Source organism: Tursiops truncatus, chromosome 5 (assembly GCF_011762595.2).
Source record: "Tursiops truncatus isolate mTurTru1 chromosome 5, mTurTru1.mat.Y, whole genome shotgun sequence".
Classification (NCBI taxonomy): domain Eukaryota; kingdom Metazoa; phylum Chordata; class Mammalia; order Artiodactyla; family Delphinidae; genus Tursiops; species Tursiops truncatus.
Genome location: NC_047038.1, coordinates 101,766,567 through 101,780,468, shown reverse-complemented (window position 1 = coordinate 101,780,468; position 13,902 = coordinate 101,766,567). Strand labels below are relative to the sequence as shown.

General features: G+C 38.6%; 2 protein-coding genes and 1 pseudogene across 25 annotated transcripts in view; 1 reads left to right on the top strand and 2 right to left on the bottom strand.

Moving 5' to 3' along the window:
- The window catches only part of SLC10A6 (solute carrier family 10 member 6), a 47,642-nt gene extending 41,021 nt beyond the window's left edge, over positions 1-6,621 (top strand). For 11 of the 13 annotated variants that reach the window (XR_012332106.1, XR_002174701.2, XR_012332105.1 and 8 more), the window contains one exon: positions 4,471-6,621. The gene's annotated coding sequence lies outside the window, so the exon portion shown is untranslated. Of the gene's footprint in view, positions 1-3,462 lie in introns of all 13 variants that reach the window. The other 2 variants (XR_012332102.1, XR_012332096.1) reach the window with 1 other exon arrangement.
- Positions 1-13,902, bottom strand: part of PTPN13 (protein tyrosine phosphatase non-receptor type 13) — a 247,129-nt gene that overhangs the window by 21,432 nt on the left and 211,795 nt on the right. For all 12 annotated transcript variants that reach the window (XM_073805434.1, XM_019926679.3, XM_019926680.3 and 9 more), the window contains 4 exons: positions 7,738-7,793; positions 4,100-4,206; positions 2,411-2,559; positions 487-577 (listed from right to left, as the gene is read on the bottom strand). In XM_073805434.1, the coding sequence (XP_073661535.1) occupies positions 487-577; positions 2,411-2,559; positions 4,100-4,206; positions 7,738-7,793 (403 nt within the window). The remainder of the gene's footprint in view (positions 1-486; positions 578-2,410; positions 2,560-4,099; positions 4,207-7,737; positions 7,794-13,902) is intronic.
- On the bottom strand, positions 8,032-11,020 carry LOC109548575 (transcription initiation factor TFIID subunit 13 pseudogene; annotated as a pseudogene).

The window sequence follows — 13,902 nt, the reverse complement described above, 5'->3', positions numbered from 1 at the left end:
TTTTTGGCTGCGTTGGGTCTTTGTTGCTGTGCACGGGCTTTCTCTAGTTGCAGTGAGCAGGGGCTACTCTTCATTGCGGTGCGCGGGCTTCTCACTGCGGTGGCTTCTCTTGTTGCAGAGCACTGGCTCTAGGTGCATGGGCTCAGTAGTTGTGGCTCGTGGGCTGTAGAGCACAGGCTCAGTAGTTGTGGGACGCGGGCTTAGCTGCTCTGCAGCACGTGGGATCCTCCTGGACCAGGGCTTGAATCTTTGTCCCCTGCACTGGCAGGCAGATTCTTAACCACTGCACCACCAGGGAAGCCCCACAGATAATTTTAAAAGAATTCAGGTTGTATATATAAATTTGTTACTGATATAAATCTCTGAATGTGTGTGTCTGCGTGTGTGCACACTTATGTGAGAGATAAGGTAAACTAGCACATAAGTTTTAAATCAGTTTAAATTATATTAAAAATACATTTGATTTGAAGCCAAATTGGAACTTACAGGGAAGTATATTTTTATATCGGTTCTTCCTTCTGTTTTCCTTAGTCTGTCCAATTAGACACTGATCCAGAGGTTTTAATTCTTGAAGATTCTGTAAAGCAAAAGTGGAAATAAAATTAAATTTGTTGAGATAAACAGTAATTCAGTAATGATTGCAAATGCTTTTTTTAAAAATAAATTATTTTATTTATTTTTATTTTTGGCTGCCTTGGGTTTTCATTGCTGTGCGTGGGCTTTCTCTAGTTGCAGCGAGCGGGGGCTACTCTTCGTTGCGGTGTGCGGGCTTCTCATTGCGGTGGCTTCTCTTGTTGCGGAGCACGGGCTCTAGGCATGTGGGCTTCAGTAGTTGTGGCTGACGGGCTCTAGAGCGCAGGCTCAGTAGTTGTGGCGCACAGGCTTAGTTGTCCCGTGGCATGTGGGATCTCCCGGACCAGGGCTCGAACCTGTGTCCCCTGCATTGGCAGGTGGATTCTTAACCACTGAACCACCAGGGAAGCCCCTGCAAATGCTTTAAATGTGCAGGGTGCAAAACTGACTATCGATCAGGGCAAATTTGACCGTTAAGAAACAGATATGTCCTGTCAAGACAAATAAGCCTGCAATCCCAATACTAATTCAATATATCAGTTGTTGAAATATATTGTTGCAAATATCTTTAACATGTTGTAGTCAACTAACTTTGTGAGGCAGCAGTTTGTATCTTAATTTTAAATTTCAGCTTAAAGATGTGTATAATTTCATTTTAGAAAAAAAAACACAATTCATGAAAACAATTTTGGCTTAAAGTAATGAGCTGGAGCAGAATTTCTTGCATTATTGTCTCTGGGGTCACAGAATATTCCACGTGGTAGAATTGTGGTAAGATAGTCCTAAATTCTAAAGCCAACTCTTTCTCACTTTTCATTCACTCATTAATTAATCCATCCATCCATCTAGCCATCCAAGTCAACCAATATACATTGAAAATGCCTACTATATGCAAGGCACTGTAATAAGTGCTGGGAATACATTAGAGAGAAAGAAGATATGATTTGGGTTGTCCTGGAGACCACAGGCTACTGGGAGAAAGAGGCAGTAAAAGAGTAAACAAACAAATACTGTGATATATGCTTTGAAGAAATTAACAAGCTGCTGTGATACAGAAAAATAAACATCTGCTTTATAAAGGGTTGTGATGGAAAGTCTCTGAGATGGTAACATTTAAACTTAAGACCTTAAAGAAGAAATCACTTCTGCAAAATGGAGAGAAAGAGTATAACTTAACATTGTGAACCTGTTTCCAAATCCATACAATGGGATTTAAAATATTTTGAGCATTATACACAAAGCATCTAGCACGCTGTTGAAGCTCTCAGTAGAAGTTAGCTCCTTTCACTTCAGGGTCTACGAAAAGCTCAGGATGTGGGCAAGTAAGCAGATGGTTTGAGGGAGATGGGCAAGGTAGACCCCCAAACCACAGTGGTGCTACATTATTCTTTGGCCTAGTGGTAAGTAATGGATGGGGCCAGCAAGACCACAGGAGCAAGGCCTCTGAAGCACTGCGGCTTTGAACTGGGGGCACATTCTTGGAGCTGTATTAAAATAAAAACTGTTGCTAACGATGAATCACATCTTTAGTGTATTAACTATGAAGTTTAGTGGATGGTTGGAATTGATACTTGACTTTTTAAAAAAACTCTTTAGCCTTACATATGAGGATAATCTTCAGGGAGATTTATCAAGCTCCGAAGCTGCTAAAGAGATCCCTTTAAATCAATACTATTAGGATCCTAATTAGAAAAATTAATTTACTGCTAGAAATGACAAGATGGTACTTTTATAGTTGGAAGTTGTAAAGTAACAGACATTTTCAAGATTCTTAAAATTTCTCCTAACCTTGCAGAAAACTTTGTTGGAGAAAGAACAATTATCAAAAGCCCCTTACCTCTAGCTCCTTAGACGGAATTCCTTGATCTAGTAAACCCCGCAACATTCGAATGACTGATTTCAACTCCGTACCGGTGTATTTACTGGAGGGAAGCACTTTGACAATGGGGAGTGTGGTGAGCTCCTCATTTGTCAGAAAGGGATGACCTAACAAGAAGATGGCAGTTGATTAAAAAAAAAAACAATTCCCCCCAGAATTGATTTAGCCAATAAGAGAGCTAATTTTAGCCAGTAAGAGAACCAATTTTATCCTATTCTCACCTCATCTATTTTTTTACAAAAGTGAGAGTCTTTGACTTAATAAGGCAATAGAATTAACAAGTAGGCAGGTAACTACAATCATCAAAGGAAAATCCTGGCCATAGCAAGATCCTTGTACCCAAACCTTAAGGGAACACCTCACTGACTGTTCAGAGTTCTTAAGGCTCTTGGCTGTCAATTACTTATAGCTTCTAAAGGAGTTTAAATTGTTTCTCTTTGCTTCTCTGGACCCAAATGGCACTGTTTACTTGATAAGAATGTATTTAGTCCTGTTTTTATTTTGCATTTAAATTAGCCTCCAAGCACATGGAGAAAAGATGAAGGGAGATGCTTCAGAAATTCCTTACAAGGGGACATGGCACTAGAAACACTGATTTCTCCCTTCTCTACCCACCCTTGGTACTCAGTGCCACTATCTCTGTCATTTGATAGTTTTCTCCATGCAAATGAAATCCTAAGGGTCTTTAGGAGTTTATCAAACAAGTGCTATCAATGTCTAAGAAGAGGTATGTGTCTAATTTAGTACCTGCTCTACCTATGGAAAATGCTGACAACAGAAGGCAACTGTTATCCTGGAAAAAAGTAGGAGAGACTTCTTGCTATAGTCTGCACAAGTGTAGCTTTAATTACATCAATCAGTTGATAAAAGCATTTTGATGATGCAGCTACTATGCACGCAACAGTAATTCCAGGCACTGGGGGATCTCAAGAAGCTTAAGTTCTGTCTGGGGCGAAAACTAGTAGTGAATACAAAATCCAATCATATGAAATAACTGTAAACTTTTACAGAACTGAGTGTGAATGCAACAGGAGTTCAGAGGCTGGAGAGATGAACCTGGGTTACAGGATTTGAGCATTTCCATTGACACCAACAATCCAACTAAGTCAAAAAAGTGTTAATTCGACTCCTTTAATTTCTTTCAACAATGACTTCAAATTACAAAACGTGTTCTTTCACTGCATTAATATAACATTTCTTTATACGAAAAAAAAAAGAAATAAAACGTTGGATAGAACTTCATTTATCTACTGGCTCAGTATAAAACAAGAGAGGCAGTAATAGTGAGGACAGACCAACTGACTCTTGCTCTTAAAAATTTTCCTATCTTTGAGCTATTCTTCCTACTTTACTATAAATAAAATGTGCTCCTAGATTTCTTATTCTTGTTTCCATTTAAAGTATTTACACATCTATTTACATGTTTTACTCCAAGCCACTGAGAATTTTAGCCTAATAACTGTGCAAATATCTGGTCAATAAATGAATGTTGATGTTTGTCTATGTGATTTAACTTTATGTATAGAACTTAATAATGTAGACATATGGTGAAATAACATATCCATATATTCTGAAAACTGTAATTTTCAAACACTTTTTTTTCTACCTATAGTTTTTGATTTAAAAACTTGCTAATAAATTTCTTGCCTTTATTGGAATCTTCGTGGTTTGTCACTTCTATTGGCAATTCATCACTTCCCCATGTTATTTCATCATCATCATCAGTCTTCTTTTCTGCTGACTTGTGAATTAAGCTATGACAACAAAACACATTTATATTTTCTTCAGTTCTGTGTCCAAAATAAATTGAAATATTATGTCCTTGAATATTTGGAAATATGTCCTACATATTTCCACTACAATTATTATGGTATTTAAAAATAGATTATCTGATTAAAAAAACCTTAAATCCATAATTCCTAAAATTTATTGGTAGCTATAAATTAAACTGAGGTACAGAATTGTTTAATATAGTTTAAATTTTGTCCTCAAACAAATCCCAAGTCTTTGAACCTTAGGTTGAAGGAGTCATCTTGGGGATGGAGAAAGTGGTGGTTTGTTTCCACCCTTCCACTTGGATGCATGATTACAACTGTGTAAGTAGAGCTCTCTTTTGTTTTTTTTAACAGCTGTCTACTATTGTACTGTATGAATGATTCTTCATTTAATTACAGAAGTCCCTACTGATGGACATCAGTCTTTCACTACAATTGGGGGTGAAAAGGACACTCCGGTATCTGGGCACTCACTTAATATAATAAAACTCAGTACAAGTTCTCATTATTCTAGGGGTGCACAGCAGATGCCATCTCTCGGGTAAGGTGGGTGGCTAGAAAAGAGAAACTAGGTAGAAGAATAACATTTAGCGATTAGATGAGATGAAAAAGGATAATGCAAAGGCCTGAATACATTTTAAACTTTTTGATACTCAGGGGAACAAAGCAGAGTACATTTTGTCTGATGACATTATTATACACCATTAAAGCAGGACATGCACTAATGCTCCCAAAACATTGTAACAGGACAGCAATTATGCTGCTTTTATGGTGGATGCTTTCCTCTGCTCCAACTAATTGTACATCACAGTTAACATGTAATTTGCAAGTTCTGCATCCATGAGGTCTTCTTGGTCTTCTAGCAAGTATGCTTTGTTTGGAAGGATATGTTTTGGAGATCCTCCCATAAGGATCCTCCCTTCTTTCTCATTCTTTTGAACAGCTGCTTAGTATTTCATTGTATGAGTACACCCTAATTTATTTTGTGTCTATTAGGGTTTTTTACTACTATAAACAATGTTGCAATAAATATTCTTATAGAAACATCTGCATACATATGGTAGTAGGATCAATTCTTAGAAATAAAATTGCTAGGTTGAAGGGAATGTACTACAGTTCTTTGAACCTGTGACACGTATCATTGTAAGATACACTATTCTGAATTAGGTCACAATGAGAGATACTTGGACTACCTATGTGCCAAACACCTGGAACAGCTGGCTGGGTTGTGGGTTCATAGACCCTGTCTTCACCCCCCCAGTGACCCTGACCAGCCACAGGTTGTGAAGTCTCAGGGGGCCATTCCTGCAGTGGGGCCTGTGGTTGATACATGGACTTCCTTGTCCCCAAGCAAATCTCTAGGAGGTTAGAACCCAGAGTTGACTAAGTCTCTGCTTGAAACCGGGTCACAACCATGGCTTAGGAGGGGCAGAGAGGGGAGACAGAGTGAATAATAAAGCAGTGAGGGCCACCATAAAGAGAGGCCTGTTGTGGCCTCTCCTGTTGTGGAGCACAGGCTCCGGACGCACAGGCTCAGTGGCCATGGCTTATGGACCCAGCCGCTCCGCGGCATGTGGGATCTTCCCGGACCAGGGCACGAACCCGTGTCCCCTGTGTCGGCAGGCGGACTCTCAACCACCGCGCCACCAGGGAAGCCCCACTCTAAATTCTTGAGGTGTACTGGTCATTTAATCCTCACACAATCTAGGAGGTAGACAGATACTATCCCTGTTTTAGAGATGAGCTCAGGTAATTTGCTCAAGATCACAAAGTAAGTGACAAAGCCAGGACACAAACTGGGCAGCCTGATTCCAAGCCCATGTTCTTTTTTTTTTTTTTTTTTTTCAAGCCCATGTTCTTAATCACTACCAGTTTGCCTCCCAACTGACATGGGGTTGCTCTCACCCTCTCATTTTCTCTTTTCCTTCTACTTATCTCCCATGTTGGCCTCTGCACTTCCCCTCTGGCCCTCTCCAGTTCATTCTCCACAGTACACACCTTATCATGTCAGTCCCCTGCTTAAAAAACTCCATGGCCCCCATTTCTCTTGGGATAAAGGCCAAGGTCCTTACCCTGCTCCCTTCTCATCTCGGGCCCCTCTCCTGTTTGCTCTGCTGTCAGCCACTCTGGTCTAGTTCAGGCCCTCAGGTGCTCTGTGCCCTCTCCCGCCCTGGGGTCTTTGCACACGCTGTTCCTCTGCTTGGACAGCTCCACGCCGTCTTTCCCATACCCCTACCCCTGTCCTAGGCGACTCCTGTTCATGCTTCAGAATGTAAATGTCTCTTCAAGGAGAAACCTCACCTACTACTTACTGTCTGAGAACATCAAGCCCCCAGGTGATATCCTCTCACAGTTTGTCATGACTTTTTACAATAAACAGCATTTTTCATGGTCTATGATGATTTATTTGTGGGATTATTTGATTAATATTTGCCTTTATGCTAGACTGTGAGTTCCTTGGGTTAAGGAGCTTCTTTGTCTTGTTAACAGTGTATTTCAAGCACACTGTCTGGTTTATATTAGGTGCTCAATAAATATCTGGATAATAATAATAAAAAAAAAGATATGCTATTACTTTGCTTACATTAAGAAATAATATCAGACTATAATTTTATGACCCTTCATGAGACGCTAAAATTTTTAAAAAGTGTTTCCAAGAATCAGTAACATGTTAATAAAATCTGTATGTTAATAGTGTTTTCAATTTGCCACCCAAAGAATTTACACTAATTTATTCTTCCTCCCTTCCCCTGTTGACAGGGAAGAGCCTGTATCTTATTACTATTGGTGGCTGGCCCAGATATTTGCTGATCTTTTAAATATAAGACTATGCATTTCTATGTTAACAATATGTACCCCCTGTCTAACTTAGTGAAAAATTCACTGTCAATTTGCTTTTCTAGGAAAATGGAAATAGCTCCCTTTGACTGTTTGGTTATCATTTAATATGAAGCAAAATTTATGTACAACCACTTTGTTGGCCAACAATATATATAAACTCTTCCTGAGACATCATTTAGTGTTACAAAAAATCTTATTTTATATTAGAAACCGTTTTCAAAAATAAAAACATTTGTGGGGGGTTTAAAATGTTTCTTACCTTCTTTGGTTTTATTTTCTTATTAAAGAATGAAATTTGTGAAGTATAGAAAAATTTAGAGAAACAGAAAAATAGGTTACCTATAATCACACCAGGAGAAGGTACTACCATCATTGTTGGCACATTTCCTTTTAGACTTTTCTTGCATTTTTTCTGATGGTCAAGAGAATACATTGCTTTTTTTGAGCAATGTCATAACAAACACATTGTCACATGTCACTAGAACTTCCTTGTAACAACATTCAGAAACATTTTTAATATTCAACCATACTTCCATAATCTACTCAATAAGTCTCATTTGACTGGAAAAGACACATTAATTTTAAAATCAACATCTAAATGGAAATCTTGAGAGCACTTCTAAAAAGAGAATGAAAGTGTTATAAATATTTGAAAAATAGTATTTTTACCTTTCAGTTTTTACTTTTTCTTCACAATATTCTTCACAGCCATTCATTTTGGTAGACTACAACAAAGAGAAACCAAAATCAAATTAGCCCATTGTACCAAAAAAACAAACAAACAAACCAAAAACAATCCTATATAATGTTCAATTTTATTTCCTATATTTACTGTTATTATTCATCATCATGTTACAAAGACACACGACATTCAATCAATGCATGCCAAACTGTGGCTAAGGCATCTGCAGTGGCACAAGAGTTTTGGCTGGCTCCACTTATTCACCTCACACTCATCTTGGCTTTTCATTAATTTCTTTTTTTATATATATAAATTTATTTTATTTATTTATTTTTGGCTGCATTGGGTCTTCATTGCTGCGCGCGGGCTTTCTCTAGTTGTGGCGAGTGGGGGCTACTCTTCCTTGCGGTGCACAGGCTTCTCATTGCGGTGGCTTCTCCTGTTGCAGAGCACGGGCTCTAGGCGCGTGGACTTCAGTAGTTGTGGCTCGTGGGCTCTAGAGCGCAGGCTCAGTAGTTGTGGTGCACGGGCTTAGTTGCTCTGCGGCATGTGGGATCTTCCCAGACCAGGGCTCGAACCCGCATCCCCTGCATTGGCAGGCGGATTCTTAACCACTGTACCACCAGGGAAGTCCCTTTCATTTCTTATATAAGGGATATGAATGTATAGAGGTAAGGAAAAAGAAAAATCTAAAGTAACAATTATTTAGATGTGCATACATGGCATATGTTTTTACACTACTTCAATTTTAAAATCTAAAATTTCCAATGTGTTATCTTGCCCATTTATTTAATTTTTAAAATTTTTAATTAAAGTATAGTTGATTTACAATGTTTTGTTAGTTTCTGGTGTACAGCAAAGTGATTCACATACACACACACACATATATATACACACACGTATATTCTTTTTCATGTTCTTTTCCATTATGGTTTATTACAGAATATTGAATATAGTTCCCTGTGCTATACAGTACGACCTTGTTGTTTATCTGTTTTATATATAGTAGTTTGTATATGCTGATACCAAACTCCTAATTTATCCCTCTCCCACCCCGTTTGCCCTTTGGTAACCATTAAGTTTTCTATATCTGTGAGTCTCTTTCTGTTTTGTAAATAAGTTCATTTGTATCATATTTTTTTATTTTTAATTTTTCATACTTTATTCCTTATACTGATAGGTTAAGAAAGTAAAATTTTCCTAAGTACTAATTCATAGATAATGTTTATAAGCGGGACACAAAACATTCAGTTTCACAAACAGTAATATCCAATGATCCCCTTAAATGCAATTTTAATCCTTACTTTAAGCTAAGTGCAAGAATAATACAATAAGCTAAATACGCACAAAACCTGTATATGCTGAACTACAAAAGTGGTTTCCATGGCCACACATGGTCTTAGTCAAGTACACATTTCCACAATGAACAAGTACTAACAAATAAGTTTTAATAAACACTACCCCAAATGCTTATCCTGCTACTGAAAGCACTTATTTTTAGAAGCTTTGACCTGGGAAAATGAGTTCTCTTAAAAACTGACAAATAGTATAAGACCTGAAGATTTTAAACCAAATAAGTCTTCCAACACACAAGCATTCATAGGAAAGTTTTACTTTCTCAAAAAATAAAAAATTAAAATGAAAAAAATCACTCTTGTTATCTAAAGAGTATTAAAACAAATTATCTTAAGACAAATAAACCCTCCTAAAAAAGGTTGTATTTTCTATCATTTTCTCCTTAAAGGTTGTATTTTTTATCATTTTCTCCTTAAAAGTCTTTTAATAACTTAAGACTACTGTAATCTAAAAACTTTAGAATACATGAAACACATGTCTTCGCTATCAAAGGTACCATTTAGATTTCACATATTAAACAGCTACAGTACAGCCTACAATGGCACAAGTACACCTAATACATAAATATTAATTCATCATTTAGATGGTCAAAAGTCAGAAGGAACTGAATGGTTTGCAAGGTACTTTGACTTACATGTGGTCATTAAAATCCAGTAATTAATTCAAAGTATGGTAATATAATGGCAGGCAATTAAAGGCTCAAATATCACTCTAAAATTGAAGACACGAAAATAAAGACTGAAAACGTTGTGGTTCTCTATTTTTCATTCACATGGCTAGATATCAGAACGTTACTGTGGAAAATATAGTTATTAAATATGGTTTCCCCAGAAAATAATGAAACTTCAGAAAGTACAAAAAATGTCAAGATCCATAGTTCATCAAATGCTTTTCTAGCTCGTTTCTTCATTCATAGTAAGTGAGTCTTTAACCCTAGCAAACTTTCTTGGGTCCTTTCGAATCAAGAAGACGGTATCTTCAACTTGTACCCGACCTTGTCTTCCAATTGACATTGCCTTGTGAGTCATTTCGGTGATGAACTCTATGACAAGGTCTTCAAGAATATCTACTGACTCAGTATAAGGATTCTGGTCATCCCCAAACCCATACATCATACACTGTAATTCTTTAGAAAAAAGTCTCTTTCTTTTACCCTGTCCACCTTCTGCACCTCCCCCAATTTCTTCATTTTCTTCCTCAAATGTGGGGTCTTCTTCTTCATCTGCCATCCCAGCACCCAGGGCCTGTATCATATTTTAGATTCCACATGTAAGGGCTATCATATTTCCCCTCTTATTTTTTAAAGTGAGGGGTGTCTCCCTAGGAAACTGAGATCAATCAGGTCGTACTTTAACTGAGTATGGTGCCACAGAGACCCAAGTCCTGCAGAAGCAGTTTGCTACAATCAGAAGGGGATGCCAAGTTGCATTCTTACATGGTTAATCTTACATTTAAATCTTCATTAGGACAAATTATCTTAAATGAGAAATTCCTTCCATTTCAAGATCCTGCATTATCTGGCCTCTGTCTACCTCTACAATCCATCTGGTTTTACTCTCCTCTTCACTAACTAGGCTTCAAACTGATGGGCCTTTCTTTTAGCTCTTCAAAATCGCTCTTTTTTCACTTTTTCCTTGTTTAATCTAAGTGTCTTTACCTTCTGAGGATGTTTCCTAACCACCCAGTCTAAAAGTAGGTCTCCTTGGTATTCTCTTTCGTAGCACTTTTTTAAACTTCATAGACCTTATCACAACTTGTAATTGCGTGTTTATTTGATCTTTTAGGTACAGACTCTGTAGTTAAAAAGTATCTATAATAAAGTGACTCTGATATCATTTTCAGTTTATCTGAGGGAAACACAGAACTTCTATGGTGGAAGAAATAAAGTAGATTGTTTTAATCCACTGACAACTGAAAAAAAACCTTCTTAGACCTTATTTGTTTTTTTAAAAAAATAAATTTGTTTTTCGCTGTGTTTGGTCTTCGTTGCTGCGTGCAGGATTTCTTTAGTTGCAGCGAGTGGGGGCTGCTCTTCGTTGCAGTGCGCGGGCTTCTCATTGTGGTGGCTTCTCTTGTTGTGGAGCATGGGCTCTAAGTGCACGGGCTTCAGCAGTTGCGGCATGCGGGCTTAGTTGCTCTGCGGCATGTGGGATCTTCCCAGACCAGGGCTTGAACGCAACAGGCTCCGGACGTGCAGGCTCAGTGGCCATGGCCCACGGGCGCAGCTGCTCCGCGGCATGTGGGATCTTCCCAGACCGGGGCATGAACCCACGTCCCCTGCATCGGCAGGCGGACTCTCAACCACTGCGCCACCAGGGAAGCCCATGGCAGGCGGATTCTTAACCACTGCGCCACCAGGGTAGCCCTCCTTATCCGCTTTTAGAAGCTGATAATTTTAGTCTGGGTTAAAACTTTTTTCCAAGTAGTCATTTGGATTTCTTATTCCCCATCATAATCCTGATCTAGGAATCACCATGTGTGCAATCATTTTGCAAAGTATACAGCCTTTTATAAAGGTGTTACTGGGCTTCCCTGGTGGCACAGTGGTTAAAAATCTGCCTGCCAATGCAAGGGGCACAGGTTCGAGCCCTGGGCCTGGAAGATCCCACATGCCATGGAGCAACTAAGCCCGTGCGCCACAACTACTGAGCCTGCGCTCTAGAGCCTGTGAGCCACAACTACTGAAGCCCACGCACCTAGAGCCCATGCTCTGCAACAAGAGAAGCCACCACAATGAGAAGCCCGCAGACCACAACAAAGAGAAAGCCTACGCACAGCAACGAAGACTCAATGCAGCCAAAAATAAATAAATAAATTTATTAAAAGAGTAAAGTGTTATTATTAACATTAAAATAATGAGATAAAGCCCAATTGGAAATACACTATAGCAATGCTTGTATTAACCAATTTTTCACTATTTTTGCAAAGTTTACCTATGTATGGTTTGGGGGTGGGTCAGTCTCTCCTCATTCTGGATTGTAGGCTCTTTGGAAGAGGAGGAGGCTGTAGTACTGCCTCAAGGAAAAGATTTAAGGTTTTTATCATGGCCAGCCTGTTTGAAGGTTAGTTTGTAATCCTACTGCTCAAAGAATCCAGATTCAGCAACTTGAAGAGTAGAGGAGGTATCTGCTGGACCTAGGACCAGCTACATAATTTGTAGTGCCCAGTGCCAGATGAAAATATGGGCTCTTTCTTTGGCATGGCATGTAAGTCATTTCATGAACCCATCCCTATCTCTTAAGCCTTAGCTTTCAATACACCATGTGATACCCTAATAGCAATGATTTAGTGCCCTGAATTTTCCATGTTGATCCAGACCTTCGTACCTTTGCTGAGAAGCTCCTCGGTATGGAATGCTCTTTCCCATTTTATCTCACCTATCAAAATCTTTAAAATGCTAATTCTCTAGGAGGCTTTAATAACCACACCCACATACTCCTGTATAGCCCCTATATTCCCTAATTCTTTATAATCCTCTCTGAACTCCACACAGACACTCCATAAAAAAGCAGGATATGTTTTCTTACTATAGCTTTTTGTAGAGTTGAAAGTAAAATTTATTCTGATATTAATTTCAATTTATTTGTGGGAAATCAGAGCTTCCATGGAGGAAGAAAATTTACTTATTTGCATGTGTACATCTCCCAAATTGACTGCTAGATTGCACAAGCAAATTTAGGACGGACACCCTGACGTCCCTTCTTACCCTGTTATCCCCAAAATAAACAAGTTCAGCAACAGCTGAAGTGAAGAGTTTTGAAACTTTCGGTAGTAATTTACAATAATGTGTATGACTGGCATTCATTCACAAATAACACACAGACATTGGCCTGAAGTACTTCGCTAAGAGGTATAGTAGTACCCCTTTATTTGAGGTGTGATACGTTCCAAGACACCCAGTGAATGCCTGATACCATGGAAAGTGCTGAACTCTGTTTTCTGTTCATGTCTTCCACTCACAAATTGAATGCCTCTTCCATCTTAACTAAGCATTTTTTCATGCACTGTGGCCTTAACTTTTGCAGTTTGAGGTGCAACAGCAAAACCAGCACAAATTTCTTTTTCCTTCTTCACAATTTCGCAGATAGATTTGTTCTTACTGTAGATTTTAGCAACTAACCTCAGCATACGATTTTTCTCTTTCCTTATGAAGTAGAGAACTTTCACCTTTTCACTTAAAGGAAGCACTTATGGCTTCTCTTTGGCAACATCCAGATTGCCAGCATCACTACTCTTGTACTGCAGGGCCATCATTGAATAAGAGTTACATGAACACAAACACTTGGTTACTGCCATGACTGCTCCGATAACCAAGATGGCTACTAAGTGACTAATGGGCAAGATACATTGGACAAAGGGATGATTTATGTCCTGCGTGGGACGGAGTGAGACGGAGCAAGATTTCATCTCACTGCTTAGAATGGCACATCATTTAAAACTTATGAATTGTTTATTTCTGGAATTTCCACTTAACATTTTCCAACTGTGGTTGACCGTAAGTAACTGAAACCCCAAAAGTGAAACTGTAGATGGGGAGCCGGGGGCTACTATAGTTAAGTATAGAGACAATTAATTGCAGCAGAGGGACAAATGCAATGACTTACACAAGTAGCTATCAGAGGGACAATCTTTCTTTTTAAAAAGGACATTCCTCTACTTTTTATAATACCAGTGGATAGCACCTTAACTTCTGGCACATGATAAAACTTTCAGGGTTGCAAAATATACTGTTAAGAACCAATTCAGTAAATAATCATTTGTTTAGGGTGACTCCCAACGTGGCACACTTACAAATT